Genomic DNA, 18,490 nt, shown 5'->3' on the forward strand with positions numbered 1-18,490 from the left:
TTTGACGCAGCTGTACCAGACATTTGCCAATGGGGACATCCCACACAGACACCTAGTGGGGGATGCAGGTTATGCACTGGAGCCGTGGCTGATGACACCTATCAGAAACGCACACACACCTGAACAGGAACGCCATAATGAGGCACACGCACAAACACGTAATGTAATAGAGCGTGTGTTTGGGCTGCTCAAGTCACGGTTCCGGTGTCTGGACACATCTGGTGGAGCCTTGCAGTACACACCAACTACATGTACCCAAATTGTCATGGTATGTGCTATGCTACATAATATGATCTTGCGAAAACAGCTGCAGCAGGACCAGCATAGGGCCGGGCCAAACAGCCCCCCACCATTGCCAAGGCCATCACAGGCAGAGCGTGACTCGGAGGAACAACCTGAGCCTGCCCCAGTAGGCAGATGGAGGCGTGCCCAGTATGCCCTGGCCTTGGCAAAGAGGCAACGCATAGCACATACACTGGCTCAGTAGGAAACCTGGGAATGATATCCCCTCTGACTCACTCAAATAATAACATGGATGCCTAAAATGACATGACCTGCTCAAAAACATGGACAGGGAAGTGTAATATGCGCATCCGACAGAGGCAGCCCTGCAGCACCACTTGAGGCATGAATGCCATGTGTTAAGTAATGTAACACCATGTACTATATGCACACCTGAGCACCCTGACTAACATCCACCCTCACCAAGCATGAAGTCACAAAATGACGATGGGATGATCAAGTGCAATAACTGGCTGAAGTAATGCAGTTAGTCAAAGGAGAGCCAATGTGTTTCAGGCTGAGAAGACATGCGGAGCATGACATGATGCACCACCTGCTAGGGGTGGCGTGCACCCATCATGCCATGCCCCATGGATACTGGCAAAGGCTGTTAGTACCCACAGCATGCCCTGAATAGGTAAGTCTCAAAACACAAACCCACCTTCATAGGTTCCACAAGGGATAGGAACCTAGATGTAATGCTACCCAATGCCAGATGTCTAAACAGCAAGATGTGTGCAGTGTAAACGCACACAGTATGGAGAATGTAGATACCAGTCCTGTAATAGAGAACTGGGTCAAGGCTCACATCAGCACCCTAACACTACCAGGTCACACCTCATACTGTGCTGTACAGCCGCAAAACATGGAACAAGCTACAAAAGGAGGGTGACTAGCAATAAATGTCAAGGATAACCACACCCCCATGTTGGTACCACAACAAGAAGCAGCATGGATTAGCCATGGTCAAATACCAATGGCTACAACTGCCTCCCAGTATATAGCCTGCTGCAGACTACTGTCCTAATACCAGGAACTGCACCTGGCCTATGTTGGAATACATGAATATATCAAGCCCCCCAAACCACATTATATTGCTTGACTGAAAATACCTAGACATACACCAGGAGCATTATACTAGCACCAACACAGTAGGAGAAAAGTTCCCAGAATCCATAAACCAAAATGCCCAGGAACAATGTACCACTCCCACAAGAGGGGTAAGCATACTGGATGTGATAATCAGCAACATGTGTACTGGATAGCAAGATGAGAAGTATACCCCTCCCTGGTAAGAACAGACCATAGAGTAATCACACTGGATATACACATCCTGACCCCAGTCCCTGGCCAGAATACCACAGTGAAAAACATGTGTAAAGCATAGGTTGCAGCCCTCCAAACTGATGTTGAATCCACGAAAGGCCCTGTGCACGTGCAGAATATGGGACACACCACAGAACATGTTATACAGGCATTCCATGAACACAGCCAGGAATGCTTGGAGTATGCAATCACAAATAACAACAACACACAATGCCATACACGCAGGCATCTGGCATGCTGGACTCCAGCCATTACCAAATCATGCAAGAGAATGAGGAAGCTACCACATGATAGAGCAAACATAAAAAGGGAAGTAATCACTGACCAGTAGTATGGCAATAACATATGTCCACACATACAATCCACTAAGTCCAGCCACAACAAGTAGAATCTGTGAATCCAGAGGCAATGTGACACCAGTCCCAAGTACACAGACAACCACAACACCCCCCAATAAATACAAATATATGTGATAGATGCAACAATGTATCCAAACTAGAGGGTGAGCTCCACCAACTTAGTACTGTCAAAACTAGTCAGGAGGAGAAGGTAACCACATATACCACAATCCCAGTCCCACATAGACCTACCACAACTGTAAACCAAACACATAAACACAGACAAATATTCCCGGAGGCCTTAATTACAAACACACCACACCAGCAGAAGCCTCCAAAGTAGATCACAAGCAACCACAACCTTCAAACATAGCACATGCAACGAATAGTACGCAAAGCTGGTGTGCCAAACAGTCACAGGCCAGAAGGAGAAACAACATGCCAGATACAGTTGTAATAGGTGTCTGTATAGGCAGACACACTGCTGTCCCACTCACCAGACGGAACAAGGGAAAGGGTAGAGTAAGCTGCCTGTAGGCTGCCACAAAATGCCACATAACACAAGTACGCAGGTCACCCCAAAGCAAGCAGAAATATGATGCACTCAATTTCCATGCTGGTGTGAATTACCTGAGATGTACCTCCCTGGTCAACATGAAAAGAGACATGGATGGTCCCCCTGAGTATGTACCCCAGGCCGGTATGACACTGGCTGTGTGCAGCATCCAACCCTCACCAAGAATGATGCCACAGTACAAACACAGAATGCTCATGTTTAACAGCTGGCACAGTTACAGCTGTCAGTCCAAGAGGGTCTAATGTCTGTCTGCTTGAGATGTCAAGCATGACAAGCCATGCTGCTGTTCCAGGGATGGCTTGCACCTGTTACCCGTGTGCGTCTGGATACTGGATAAGGCCTTTGCCGCCTCCATAGAGCCGTATGTAGGCAAGGCAAAAAAGACTACCCACCACCCTAGAAAACATAAGTGGTAGGAAACATAAGGGTAATGCTGACCAATGCCAGATGTGTAAACTGCAATATGCATGCCCCTGAGGCACTTCCCATTATGGAGAACATCGATGCCTGTGCAGTGACAGAAGCCTGCTGCAAGCCTAGTGATAGCACACCAGCACTACTAGGTTATACCACATATCATGTGTTATGGCCCCAACACCTGCACCAAAACATCAAAGGAGGGGGAGCATCCATATGCAGCACAGACACCTATATGGCCAGGTAACTGACAATGCACAAAGCAGTGGAGACCACCCATGTGCACCTAACTGTAGTCAAAACTGCTGTACAGTCTGTAGCATGCGACAGACCACACTCTCACACACAAGAACTCCACCCAGACATCCTGAAGACACTGGACAGTATGAATGTCCCACCAAATACCAGACAAGGTACACACAAATTACCACATAGGTGGCAAACCATTATGTATGCAAGGAGTAATCAGGGACCTAGGGACACAGGTCGACAGTAATCTGTTATATGACACTCACAATGCCAATGTGGCTAGGAAGATTGTCGATATTGGACACCGTATCATGAAAGGATTCACATCTACATCAACAGAGGCCACTGTGCCGCTGTACTGTTCCCTTATCAGACCCATAATCTAGTACAATGACTCATATGGGATGTACTGTACGTGACACCTGCAGCGGTTCTGAAGACCTCATAGTTACCCCACCAACAGGATAAAGGGTGTGAAATATATGTCATATGTTGCCTGGCTGTAGACACCCCAGCTGAATGCAGTCACAGACTGCCTACACAGAGGCATTTTATGTCTGTTGTACAAGGCCATGTCCAACACAGGAGTAATGGACATGCTCCACCACAGGAAATCAAAGCCATTGGAGCTGTGAGAGTGACAGATGTCAGCCTCAACACATAATGAAATAAGATGTGCTGGAGGGACAGATACATAACCCAGAGGCTCCCCACACCCAGAAACAGGATCCCAATCCATGTTAGGCAGAGCCCCTCACTGACACCCCTCAACAGATGTCAGCCTCAACACATAATGAAATAAGATGTGCTGGAGGGACAGATACATAACCCAGAGGCTCCCCACACCCAGAAACAGGATTCCAATCCATGTTAGGCAGAGCCCCTCACTGACACCCCTCAACAGGAATATTGCCACATGGATGGATGATCGTACATGTATACTGGGGGTCCTCACTGTGTCATGACCAGACAGAGGCACAGTGAAGAAATTCATAAATGGCCATAATAGAACATAGTAAGGGGTGGCAAAAGACACACACACTCTGGCTAGGCTTACTAATGGCCTAGGGTGTATAGCCTAATATGAACCCATGAACCTATGAAGATACAAAACGTACAGGACACTAAGGATAATCACAAGGCTTACCCAACTGATGGTAGGAACCATGTTGGGCATCCACAGATATGCTCAGAATCACACAGATATTACAAACAACATGCCAAACACACACACATATTGCTAACATACAACCTGTCAGGTGCAGTGCACACACCCCCCCAGGGTGCAAAATACCTATCCCAGCAGACTGATGGTCCCCTGATATTGCAGATGCTGAGGTAACAGCCATCATCTGCAAAGCAGAACACACAGCAGCAAAGGTATGTGATGGTGTCCTGTGCTGAGGCCAACATGGACTCCAAGAATAATGGAATGGCAAATCACACTACTGCCCAATGTCAGCCTTACCACAGGATATGTACCCAAAGAGCAGTTTACAACAACAGTGGTCCATCACAACAAAGGTGTTGCCTGAATGGATACTGCAAACTACCACCCCAGGATCCTGACAAGCTTGTTCTGCACAGCTATGGAAAGGATCAGTATGTACCGCAGACAGAAGGCTATTGTGGACCTACTGATACTGGACCCTACACAGTGTGGCTGTCGTAACTGCAGATCCGGCCCCTAAACATGTTTGACCCATTTGAAGCAGTCATTAAGGTCATTGATGAGGGCAATGTGGTCCACACAGCGTAGCTGGACCGTGCACATGCTTCTAGACAATGCCGTACGAGTTCAGTATGGATATGTTCACCAGCTTAAATATATACCCCTATGTCAGTAGAGGGGTTGCAAACCAGACCAAGGACAGAACTGACATGGTCAGACATGCTGCATCCATGTCAGACTACAAAGCAGATATGAGTGGCATCCCACAAGGCCTGGTCTTGCCCCCCCGTTCTGTATATATGTCCCATAGGTATAGGCAAACATGGAAGGACTGTGACTGAACATGTATGCAAAGGAGTACAAACAGCCCACCATATCCGACCCCCAGCTGGCACAAGCAACCCACAAAAGGGCCACCTACAAACAGACAACTGGAGCCATAGCCATGTCAGCAAGCTAATTGCAGAACTGTGTATAGACAACCACCGTATATATACAGTAAGTGCCCACAAATTACCACACAGGTGTTAACCCATGACGTACCTAACATGTAATGTGAGACCTGGGTACAAAAGGTGTTAGATATCCTGCACTGGACAAACATGTGGCTGTAGTGTTCGCAGAAACATATACTATATACCCACCCAAACATGAAGGTTGGCAGATGTAGATAAGGGGAACTCACTGTGGCTCTGCAGTCATCCTCCATCAGCGTCACAAGTGACTACAATAGCCCCTGTGGGATATACCGCAGCAGACACTTCCATCAACTGTAAAGTCCACAACAGTACCCCACCAGGAGTAGCAAAAACCATGAACAGATGCCATGTGTTGCCTGAGTAAACAAACTGCAGCCCCACACACCGCCATACTGCCCAGCTACAGGCAAGCTGTGCCTGATGTATGAAGCCATGTCCAACCTGGAATGAATGAACATGTTGCACCTTGTGCAATCTGAATGGCAGTGAGCTATGCACATGAGAGACCTGACCCCAGCACTGACATACATAGGACAAGCTGTACAGAATGATCCATAACACAGAAGGCACCCCCACTCTTCAGTAAACTCCTGGTACAGGTCAGCCAGAGAATCACATATCGACACCCCACAAGAGGAATCCTGATGAGTGGATGGGAGATGGTAGGCTAACCCTGGGTATCACTGTTATGTCAGAGGTAGATGGAGGCACAGTATACTAACCATGACATATGTCATGGCAAACTCCAGTTACAATGTGTGTCGAAGGACAAACACACCCTGTGACTAGCATCAGAAATGGCCTAGGGAACATTGCTAGTGTTTGCCAATGTCCACCCATGTTGTGGAATACACTAGCAATGTTGGACGAGCCTGGTGTAGGTAGTCCATATCTGAACATAATGCAACATGGTCATATGTGCACAACTGGCCCCTACACAGTCTGTTGTGCTCACTATGAAGATGTCAAGCAGTCATAGGACTAAAGCCCAGGATACTGTCCACCACAGTGAAAGTACTGAACCAGTACACTATACGGTACTACAGTGTTAGGTCATTATGAAAGTATGTTGAGAACTGTCTGCAAAGTATCCCATGCAATCCCTGCAGGCACAGTATAATCCCTGTTGTGGCAGACACGAAGCAGTTGGCCAGTTAGTACACAACATGACACCCAACACACAACCATAAACGTGAGATATTGTTGAAGTTCACACACACCCAAATATGTGGTGGACTTCAGTGCAACATATGGAAAGCTCACACTGGGCATGCTCGCACACTTTGATAAATGAGGCATATGTCAGACAACATGCCATGGAAAGGCTGAACTGGGCATGCTCACACACTTAGGCCATATCTTCATTTAGCAGTTGGCCACACATATCTGGTATTTGTACGTTTCAGTCCAGGAACCAACCACAACACAGCAATCTGCCCAGTGCACACAGTAAATGACTACAGAGACATAAGTGATATAGTGGATCGCCGTCATATGCAAACATCTTCCACAGATACACAAGTTGGTCATAGGAACAGGAAATGCTATGGCAATAAAGACCTGCAAACAGTAGAACAGCACAACAAATATTGTGCATCCGACAATTGAACATATGGGTGTAGAGGTCAATACTAGGCTTGTTGCCCTAGGGAATGACAGCTCAGCCAGAGTGTGCTTGGCATCTGCATCCCCAGGACAGTAGGCTACTGTGCCACTGTAAAGTAGGTCACAGAAGGCAACATGTGAGGCTAGTGAGCTGTGCCTCTGTCAAGCAGGGGCACCGTGGAGGTCCCAGGGATTGAATGTGCTAAGCCACAGCCATGTTGTCTGTGTGTGCTGGGAGAGGGTTGCTGAGGATCTCTGACAGTAGGTGTCCGTCAATAACAGACTAAGGGGAGCCCTATCTGCATTCTCTGGACGATTCCACTGTCAACACTGTGTTGTAATGATTATGTGTGAATGAAGTGCCGTGCCGGAACTGTTCACAGATGTCCTCCCTCTGTGGGCTACAGCTCTGCAATGTATTAGCTCACTCTGTCTGTTGTACGGCGCATATATGGCTGGTGTACAGCTGACAGGTGTCTTGTTGTGGAGCAGTCATGGGTATATGTGGGATAGCATGATCAATGCAAAAAGTACACATGCTCATAGAATGCAATTGTCAAGGATTATGCTGAGTGGCCAGTATAGTCCCCCAGCATGGGTCCTCTGAAGTCGTCCACCCCAGTCTTCACAAGTGTAGAGTCTGCTTGTGCTAAATACAGTTTGTGTGCAGTGACAACCTTGCCTGGGGGTGGAGATGGGATATGGATGTCCAGGGAAAGGTGGGTATGGTCAGATATCGACAATGGTGGTCTACCTCTGGTGTGGAACAGTGAGTACCCACGTTGCAGATGGACAGGTGCAATATGTATTCCCCCATGTGGCTGTGGTGTGTGGTTCTGCCATAGCACATGGACCCACAAATTGTAGTGGCTGTAGGGTAAAGTGGTACAGGCCTGAGTAGTTCTCACACACAATATGCCTGTACCTGATGTTAACAACTGGAATGGTGTATGTGAACACCTGCATATTCTGGCACTGTTCCCAGGGAAGCTAAGTGTGTGTCCTGGATGTGGGTGTGGTGTTCTGGACTGGTTGTGTTGTGTGTTACAGGTCCTGTGGTCACAAAGCATGGTATAGAACATAACCTGCCAGTGCAATGTGCATATCTGACCCTGACGTAGGTGGCTGCAAATGCATATATATGCTATCCCCCACCTGACAGGTAGTACTACATGTGCATACCTCTGTAGAAATAAAGATGTCAGCACCCTATAAATACTGCAGGTGCAGAGCAGATGCCCAGTAATTCAGATAGTGCGCTCTGCTAATGCGTCTCTCTCAAGTGTCATAATATAGTTAGGTAGGGGTTTGAATCCTGCAAATGCTCAGTGTGTGTGGGTGGGTGAGTGGAGTTTGTGTCTGTGAGAGGGAAATGTCCCTTTTGGCAACTGGGAAAACACACTACAGGATGCACATTCCCCTTTCTAAACACTGATGATGTCAGCACCCTATAAGTACAGCAGGAGAAGAGAAACCTCCCAGTAATGCGAATAGCGCGCTCTGCTAATGTGTCCATCTCGAGTGTCATAACATAGTTAGGTAGGGGTTTGAATCCTGTACATGCTCAGTTTGTGTGGAGGGGGTTAGTGTGTGTTCAAGACTGTATGAATGAAGTATCCCTTTTGCCAACTAGGAGAACACACTACAGGATGCACATTCCCCTTTCTAAACACTGATGATGTCAGCACCCTATAAGTGCGGCAGGAGAAGGGAATCCTCCCAGTAATGCGAATAGCACGCTCTGCTAATGTGTCCGTCTCAAGTGTCATAACATAGTTAGGTAGGGGTTTGAATCCTGTACATGCTTAGTGTGTGTGGAGGGGGTTAGTGTGTGTTCAAGACTGTATGAATGAAGTATCCCTTTTGCCAACTAGGAGAACACACTACAGGATGCACATTCCCCTTTCTAAACACTGATGATGTCAGCACCCTATAAGTACAGCAGGAGAAGGGAAGCCTCCCAGTAATGCGAATAGTGTGCTCTGCTAATGCGTCTAACTCAAGTGTCATAGCATAGTTAGGTAGTGGTTTGAATCTTGCAAATGGCAAGTGTGTGTGTTTGGATGAGGGGGGGTTAGTGTGTGTGCAATTCTGTGTGAGAGAAATGTCCCTTTTGGCAACTGTGAGAACACACTACAGGATGCACATTCCCCTTTCTAAATGCAGATGATTTCAGCACCCTATAAGTACAGCAGGAGAAGGGAAGCCTCCCAGTAATGCAAATAGCGCACTCTGCTAATGCGTCTCTCCTGAGTGTCATAATATAGTTAGGTAGGAGTTTGAAACCTGTAAATGGCATGTGTGTGTGTTTGGATGTGGGGACTCTGTGTGTGTGTAATTCTGTAAGAAAAACATGTGCTTTTTTTGAAATCAGGGGATCACACTACATGATGCACATTACCCTTTCCAAACAGTGATGATGACAGCACCCTATACATACAGCTGGAGAAGAGATATGTGCCAGTACTCAGAATAGCGCAACCTACTACAGCGTCACTCTCAAGTGCCATAACATATTTAGGTAGGGGTTTGAAACCTGCAAGTGTGTGTGTGTGTTTGGATGTGGGGAGTTTGTGTGTGTGCATTTCCGTATGAAAAACATGTTGGTTTTGTCAATCAGGAGATCACACTTCCTGATGCACATTACCCTTTCAAAATACTGATGATGTCAGCACCCTATAAGTACAGCCAGAGAAGAGGAACTATCTAGTAATCCGAATAGTGCACTTTGCTAATGCGTCTCTCTCACGTGTCGTGACTTAGTTAGGTAGGGGTATGAATCCGGCAAGTGTGCGTGTGTGTGTGTGCTTGTGTGGGGATAGTAGGGTGTGTGTAAATGCAAGTGTGAGAAAACAGATCCTTTTGGCAAATACTACAATACACCAGATGCTGCATATTCCCCCAGTAAACACAGGGGATGTCACCACACTATCAGCACAGCCAAACAGGTCTAGTTGGCTAGTAATGCCAATAGTGCACTCTGATACTGTGTCTATTACCATTGTCAGAGTACAGATAGGTATGTTTTGGTAAGCCACAACTGCCACGTGTGGTTGTGTCACACATTATGACCTTGTGTGGGTCTTTGTACATAACAATGCATGCCATTGCCTAAACCAGCAATGGCATTGCACACATGATGTATGTGTGTGACACATACACATAAATACCTGTGACCTGCAGTAGTTACCATGCTGACACATGCCTTGAGTGGATAAATGGTATTTGCAATGTATACCAATATGACTGTGTCTTACTGTGCAGGGGCCGCATGCGGTATGTGTCTATACAGTGTGGGTGTATATGGTAAAATACCTACAGCAGGGGATACACATCTTGTCTGGGCCATATAGTGTACATGTAGTCGATGTACAGGTGCTGCATGTTCCCACCTGTTGTGGTAGTGGTAACATGTCATTCCACTGCAATTCAGTGACCACATGCTGTGAACCATTCAACTAATGTGTTGTAGCTACAGTAATGCTCACGCACAATGTTTGGCTGGATGCAGTCCAGCCATATAAAGACAGTTCTTGAGACTGTCATATTGCCAGTGATGTTATGGAGGGTAGGTGGTCTTCCTGTGTATGGGAGGGTTGTGTGTGTCAGGCTATGAACCAGATGGCAGTCCGACACACTGTTAGCTGCACATGATTAGGCCCTGATGCTTTGTGCTGTGCCAACAACCTGGAGGTGTGTGTATCTGTGGTGCCTTGAGATACCACCCCCCTGTCCATGTGTGTTACATGTGTAGGGGACGACAGGCATGGTATGGGGCATAACCTGTCAGTGATGGGTAACACCTGTGAGCCATGAATCAGGACTCTGGTACTGCACAGACATTGCAGTTCACCGTGCTGAGGACAGTGTCCAGTGCATGCATCTTGCGGTGTACACTGCTGTTGTTGTGTAGCAGCACTGTTAGTGTCCTAACCTGTGTGATACCCGCAGAGGTGGCTATGTAAACCGTGTCCTGCAGCATAAGGCAGTATGTGTGTATCAAGGAGCTTTGCCAATATACATCGGGCCATGGGTGTCACGTGCAAGATGACCCTTGCACATCATTGTGGCTTCCCTAGCATGTAAGCACACGTTGACAGCCAGTGGATACCCTATGAATGACATTGGAGACTGAGCATAATGTAGACATACAACACCCTTCCCACATATAGTGGTAGCATACCTGGTGAGGGTATGTTGGCAACCAAGATCAAGCTCATACTGGCCTGTGCCACATGCTGAGAGATCCATTCTATGTTCCCTATCATGTAGTCCAGGGAGGTATGTCTCAGGTCAGCCATACTGGCATGGTCAATGAGTGAGTCATATGTGTCCATGCCTCAGACTGACCTGTATGCATGTGTTCTGTGGTGGACCATAGTGCCCCTGAGGCATATCACTGTGACCTTCACCAGATACAGCCTGTTGAGCGGGACCCCAGTGCAGCACCCAAGACAGGTACCTGACACGTCTGTAGCAGGTGTGTTGTGTAGCCCTACAGGCTGTGAGTGTGTGGCACATGGGATGTGTGTGCCATGTGTGGCATGTGCTCTGTTCTGACAGAACATATGCCTGTGTGCCAGCTGCAGAGGTGTGTGATGCTCAGGCAGGATGCTATTCTGAGTTCCCACGTATGCCCCAGTGTGTTCAGCATGCTGTCAGTGCGTGTCAATGTCTGACTTGTATTGTAGTCACTGTAATATTTTTTATTTATTTATTTATTTATTTATCTTACATTTGTTGACCGGGATAGTCCAACTGGATGCATGTCCATTTTCAGCGGAGGCCCGGGGAGAAAAGCTCCAAGGGTGAGCAGATACAGCATTACATAATACCAGCATTACATATTACAAACAGATTATTTATAGAGATTACATAAGTAAGCAAGTTAAACATGTTCCACAGGTTAAAGTTAGTCCTGAGCACAAGTCAGGATTAAATTAAATTACACAGTAAATTGGTTAACAGATTTTACACATTCGAGTTAGCCAGGCTTGATACATTGACATAGCCAGTTAAGTGACAAATGTTGTTTGAGTCTAGTGTTAAACTGACCTAAGGTGGAAAGTAATGTAATATCAGCTGGAAGTGAGTTCCAGGATCTACTTACAGAGTTTGCAAAGAGAGAATCACCGGCTGTGTTATTAATTTTGCTAGTCTGAATTAGTAGTTTGTTAGAGGATCGAAGTGGTCTAGGATTGTTATAGGGGGTGATAATATTTGAAGTGCAGGAGTATTGTCCAGATTATAGAGGATTTTATAGGCCATAATCAGTGCACCTTGGCCTCTGCACCAGTTGTAAGCCAGCATTTGCTAATTGCATACAGCCAGTTGTGTACTGATTGCAGTTCTCACTGTGATTTCAGGACAGTGCTATAAAAGGGTATGTGAGATAGGCGTTGCCCTTTCAGATTGTAGGCGGGACCATGCTGGTATGCTGTGGACACTGTTCTGTGTGTGTAAAGGTTAGTATCTCTCTCATGATTCAGGCTGTGTTGTAGATTCACATTTCTCCATTCCTCTCCTGTTCCCTGTAGTCAGTGTGTATGCACAATGACACCTACAACTATATATATATATATATATATATATATATTTATATATATATATGTACATATACATACATTTATATATGTATATTAACTGACATTATTACCTACAAGCTACCAACTAGCATGGCTGTTTCTGTTCACACACTACTATTATGGGAGTCCAGTAGTTTTGACAGTAATTCTAAATGACATGCTTTGGGTACTACACATCCTATATTCCCTTTACATTCATCCCTACTATTACATGTTATATTTATTTTAGCACAATGTTCTTGTATAAGAGTCATGGCTTAGTGGTAGGTCAGACCGACTACTGTTTCCAAGGTCCTGGGTTCGGGACTAACAGTGGGATTTTATTTTGCTTTTGAACTGAGTACAGGATCTGTCAATCAAAGTGACTAAGGCACTTTTAAGCAGTTGTAACCGGGTTAGCGCTGGTTTGCGCGGAGCTCACGCATGCGCACTGGCAGTTAGCTCTGCGCACACGCCAAGACACGCTACAACCGCTTAACAGTGCTTACTAAATCGCACACCAGCTATTTTCTTTGAAAGAAATTAAACTGGGGAGACAGGAAAGTGGTGAAAAAGGGGTCACAAAGAGGGTAAGACAGTAGGAAAACAAGCTTGGGATTTGCAGGAGGGATGTAGGTAAGGCCCATAGCTGCCCATTTCTTCATCAGCAACAGCTGTGCATATATATGTAATTTGGTGTGACATTTGAAACCTTCCACCCCTGAGAGAGGTGTCAGGACAACAATAATACTTGTTGTACAGCCAAATTGTAATTGATAGTTTCGATGTCCAACAGACATGTGTGCAGAATGGGCAGCTATGTATGGGGCGTAATTTTTTTGTGGGTACAGAGTGCCCTTTTTTTTGTTTTTTTCAGGTGAGAGTGGTATGTCAGGTGAAGGAAGTCGGTACAGCCGGGGAGGTAGGTTGGGTAGGTAAACAGACAAGACAAACAAGACGCATACAGGGGCGGTGTATGACACATGTGGGGGGGGGTTACACAATTGACGGGGATGGAGGTTTGGATATCCAGAGCCCATGAGCCCACAGATGGCAAGAGTGGAACTGATATCCCCACCCATAGGCAGTTGCCACTGTTCCTTCACTGCCCAGGATGGGGCTGTGCTGGGGGCTGTGTAGGCCGGGCAACAGGCATGCCCGTAAGTTGTACCATCTGTGCCTCAAGCTGGCATAGGGGCTCGAGAACAGAGTCCCGAATCTCCCTACGCACCACAGTCCGGACGCTACGGAGGGTGAGTGGTGGTTCTCCTCCGGCCACACTTGCAGAGGGGGGGGCGAGCCCCATCCCCTGCAGTGCTTCCACCCGCAGGTGGCACAGGGCCACCGGAGGAGGGTCCAGACTGGGCACTAGTGCCAGGTGCACTCGCCAGCTGAGGTGGGAGAGGTGGGTCCGCTGGAACCCACCTTCCCTGTCGTCCTATGTTTTGCATTATGTCATGACTGTTTGGGTTAGTGACATATAATACCATTCACAATTAGTTGTAACAGCATGCATTAGTATTCCCATTAACCAAACACCCAGATATTCACACCATTGAACAGCGAGCATAACACATGCATAATTTGAACAGCAATACACAGTCCAACAACATGCAGGGTTGATTGATGGCAACAGGCCATCAGGTTTGGATGTATGAACAGGGCAGATGCATCAACGGACATGCAAATATATATGACCCAACAGGACAAACGTCCAGAGGTGTTAATTGTGATTGCACATACCATTTTCACGTGGAATGGGTTATATGTGGTTATAGGGTGGGGTGAAGAAAATAATATTAACACCTTCAAATACCAATACATATGCTGTACATTTCTAATAGCTGCATATATATACACACTACTGTTCTAACTACAGTTTCCTATATGATAACTTTTTCAACTTGGTGATAGGACTGTTACTGCAACATCAATATACATTTTATTGTTCTTCATACACATTCATATCTAGCTTTGTTCAGCTACATCATCCTGCTACATTTGCTTTATATAGCTGTAGACAAGTGTGGATGTTTGGTATATCAGACAATCATACTATCTGCATATTGCAGACTGAGAGCAACATATCCAGATTTTGGGATACACATTCCAGATGCAGCAACACTTTGAACAGATTTCGCTGTTTGGTTTGGATTCTCACATGCATTTCATTCTGTACTGACTGCAGTATACTTTATTCAGGGTTATTACTACTGTATTGCTGGATTCATGACACTTTCTCACACTCTCTCACTTGTTTTCATTTTACTATTCAGGATGGTACTTACTTCTAGGCTTTATTGACATGTTTTACCTGTAGTTATTACAATCCTTTCCAGCAGTCTCACTTCTGTCATGTTTCAGTATTTCAACAGGGATATATTTCACACATGTGATTTCATCATCTTCTGCAGCTATACTTTTCAGCCTGCTGCAGGTTGTGTACTATTTTCTTACAGGTGGGGCATTTTTATTTCAGAATTTATGTCAGACATTTTCATTTTTCTGTTTGGCTTACAGGCTGCAACACACTTTTGTAATCAAGCAATACCTGCAAACACTTTCACACTGTTACTTGCACATTTTATTCCTTAGTGACTACACTGCACTCTTTTGCTGACTGTCATACTTTTATTTTTCTTTACAGTTACTGGTAGTGGATTACTGACCTGCCTGGTGGCGCAACTGCACCAGCCTATCGCCATAGGCTCTGTGGTTCGCAGAATGGACACCTGCAGCTGTAATATAAATGAAGTAATATTGGAATACACATCTCCATAATATCAGCTAGTTTAATTTCTTACATACATAATTAAATGTAACTTACTCAGTAGTGGGGCGTTGGGCATTTGCCGGGCCTCCTGGATCCAAAGGTTCAGTTGGTCCTGCTTGCGTCTCTTCAGGTCTGCATGGTGGTGACAGACCTGCTCACCAGTCCTTGGAATCCCTGTGGCACTGGTGAGATCATGAGCCAACCGGTCCCACGCCTCAGCCCTCTATGCTCCCCAGAGGACCTAGCCCTGCATGAGTTGGGCCTCATGATTGTGGACTAGGAGCCAGACCATGTACCCGGACTCCTCAATGCCCCACCTCTGTGCTCGAAAGCAACTACCCTCTCCTACTCATGTCATTCTGCCTGCAATTCAGTTCTACAATCGTTTATGCTGTGTATTCCCGCCTATGGGGCTTATATAGTCCGTTTTCCGCATATCTGTGATTGGCCATTTTGGAATTGTATCAACTTCAGTAAACCTGCATTGTCATGCTCCAGTTTGTATTCATTCCTATATATTAGCTATTATTGCATTTATAGGTACTGCTGTCGTGGCTTAGTGGTTCAGTACCTTGACTATGGTGTATAGTATCCTGGGTTCGAACCTGGCCACTAATTTTATTTTTTATGACTGTCTAGACAAGCTGAGGGGTGTGTCTGTGTAAAGGCAGTTTTGATACGGCTTGCTCAACATTGCCCGTCGGTTAGCTTGTTTGCGCAGTGCGCAGCTCCGCGCAAACGGGGTACGCTGGTTTAAGCCTCATTTGGCTATCAGCACGCATATTACACTCAGCTCAGCTAGGGGCACATAGTTTCAGCGTGTTAAACCACTGCTCAGCTACGGGCACTCATTTTGCACCAGTTAAACCACTGCTCACCTACGGGCAGATGCACTCACCCTGTTAAACTGTAGCTCAGCTATGGGCACATCTGGCATTTTTTATTGTTTTGTTACCTCACATTTCTTCAATATAAATGGGCTATTTCATTACATTTTACATAAAATGTGATTTTATGTGTACATATTTGTCAGGGACTTGTTTCGTGCTTATTTTGCTAAAAATAAAAATTGGTGTTGTGGGGGCTCGAACCATGAATGCCTGCTCTTCAGCCAACATCTCTACTGCTATGCTATTGCTTCTTGGCTTACTTTGCATATTTAGTTCTTATATGCTTTCCCACTGACTGCTAACTGTAGCTGCTTACGGCACGCATACAAAAGCGCACTCACGGTTAAACATCTTTACAATTTAAAAAAAAATGATGTGATGTTCATTTGTACATTTTATGTTCGTAGTCTGTGGGGACATGTGTTGTGTTGTGTTTATTCACATTTCCATGGACTCTGGCGTGGGTGTTTACTTTGGGCACCTTTACTCTTCTCGGGGCGTGTCCGCTTACAGGGCTCAGCCTACGGACACGCCCCTACTGTCTTACATGGACCGTGTTAGCCTTAGGTGTGATTCAGCATGCTCTCATGAATATGCAGAGCATGCTGACATCACTCCGTTTAACTGCAGCCTCCGTGTATGAGTTATAACTCTTACACGGAGGCTTCGTGAATCCTGCCCCACCATAGAGTTGATTAATGATATTAAAGTGTTTACTGATGTATCTACCCTGTCACTGCATGTGAGATATCTATTAGCTTTAATTTATACTTTGGGTAACCAAGGACATATTTTCCTATCTAGTAACCAGGACTATGATTTTTTTCCTATTTTTCAAGTTATTCAGATTGTTCATTAACAGGACTATTACATCTTTTATTTTTGAACATGCTCTGGTTTGTCTTTAAAGCTGCAGGTAACTTATATTACCTAAAATTGAATTCCCATGATGCATGGTGATTTAGGGTTTTAAACTCAAATACTTTGAATATTTTGGTCAGTATGTGACATTTAACTAATTTGGAAAATCTATAAAAGTTGCAAAGTGTGTAACTAAGCATTGCATACCTGCTTCTGCTTCATATTAAGTTAATATTTGTAAGAGGTGTACGAGGGACATTATAAAATATAAAGTACAATTTACTAAAACTAAACAATTTCTATATTTTTGTTTTTTCCAGGAGCAAAAATTACAAACTCACAAGCGTCAACATCCAGTATAACCACTTCTCCATCATCAGTGACATTACTTTTAGTACTAGTTGTGCCATCTGCCTCTTGGTGAAGGTGTGGTGGTTGCTGTTTTGGTCGTTGCCTTGTAATAACAGTTGATGAAATTTCTTATGTGGAGGACTTTGAATATTTAAACTTAGTCCTGGTCTGTCTGTGGTCCTTAGGAATAATGTGAATGCATATAGTGATGGATTCAGTGATGGGTCTTCGGGACTCACGGAGTATGATACCGTTGCATTAGAGAGCATGAGGTGCATTATGGTCAAGAAGAAAAGAGAAGAAAAGACTGCTTTTAAAGTCGTCAAGCTGCTTTCTTAGCACTGAAGATGATGGACATCTTCATCACTTCTAAAATGCAAACTGAATCAAAAACTCTTCTTTTATGTCCATTAAGATGATAAATGAGATTTTCATCTAAGAGCTGCAGAGGTTTAGTTCAAGTTTCAATCTAAGCATTTCTTAATCCACTTCCCCTGTTCTAATGTCTAGCTAAGGCGAACAACAGTAGCTTAGTTATGGATGTTGTACATCTTCCAAAATGTTTAGGAGAAATGATGATGTAATGCCTATGGTGCTGCAGTTTAATAAAGAGTTTATTTTGTGTGCATCAGTAACAGATAGAATTGTACACGTTTTGTACCTGATCTTGTATGGGTATCAGTGCATGGGCATGGTTTGTGGAAGAAAATGCATTATACATTTATGTCCCTTTTTGAGATATAACCATGAGTGAGGAAAATCTTTCATATGCTCAAAAATAGCTGCATATGCTGCAACTGAGTGATACATTAAAACATAACTGCCTTTGTGGTCAGCTTGATTTTGTTCTGCATTGGAAAAAAATGCAGTGTAGTCATGATGCTTTTCAGGATTTGGAAGCCGATAAAAATGAAATTACAAATCTAGATAAGCAAGTATTAATGTTTCTTGTGATTCTTCTTTCTACAGAAGGATAACTCAAGTCTTGCTATAGCCATTTTAATAAATACTTCACGTTACCTAAATATTAACTACATTGACAAAACACTGCAGCCACTATTATATTCTCTTTTCTATAACCTATTGCAATGGGAAACAATCTTTTC

At 44.9% G+C, this 18,490-nt stretch overlaps 1 protein-coding gene across 8 annotated transcripts in view; it reads left to right on the forward strand.

The window, feature by feature from the left end:
• CNTN5 (contactin 5) overlaps positions 1–18,209 on the forward strand; it is a 5,719,910-nt gene extending 5,701,701 nt beyond the window's left edge. For all 8 annotated transcript variants that reach the window (XM_044072706.1, XM_044072701.1, XM_044072707.1 and 5 more), the window contains one exon: positions 17,354–18,209. In XM_044072706.1, the coding sequence (XP_043928641.1) occupies positions 17,354–17,457 (104 nt within the window). In that variant the 3' untranslated portion in view covers positions 17,458–18,209. The remainder of the gene's footprint in view (positions 1–17,353) is intronic.
• The last annotated feature ends 281 nt before the right edge of the window (positions 18,210–18,490 follow it).

The sequence above is a fragment of the Protopterus annectens genome, chromosome 5.part0 (assembly GCF_019279795.1).
Source record: "Protopterus annectens isolate FY-2018-M chromosome 5.part0, PAN1.0, whole genome shotgun sequence".
Lineage (NCBI taxonomy): Eukaryota > Metazoa > Chordata > Ceratodontiformes > Protopteridae > Protopterus > Protopterus annectens.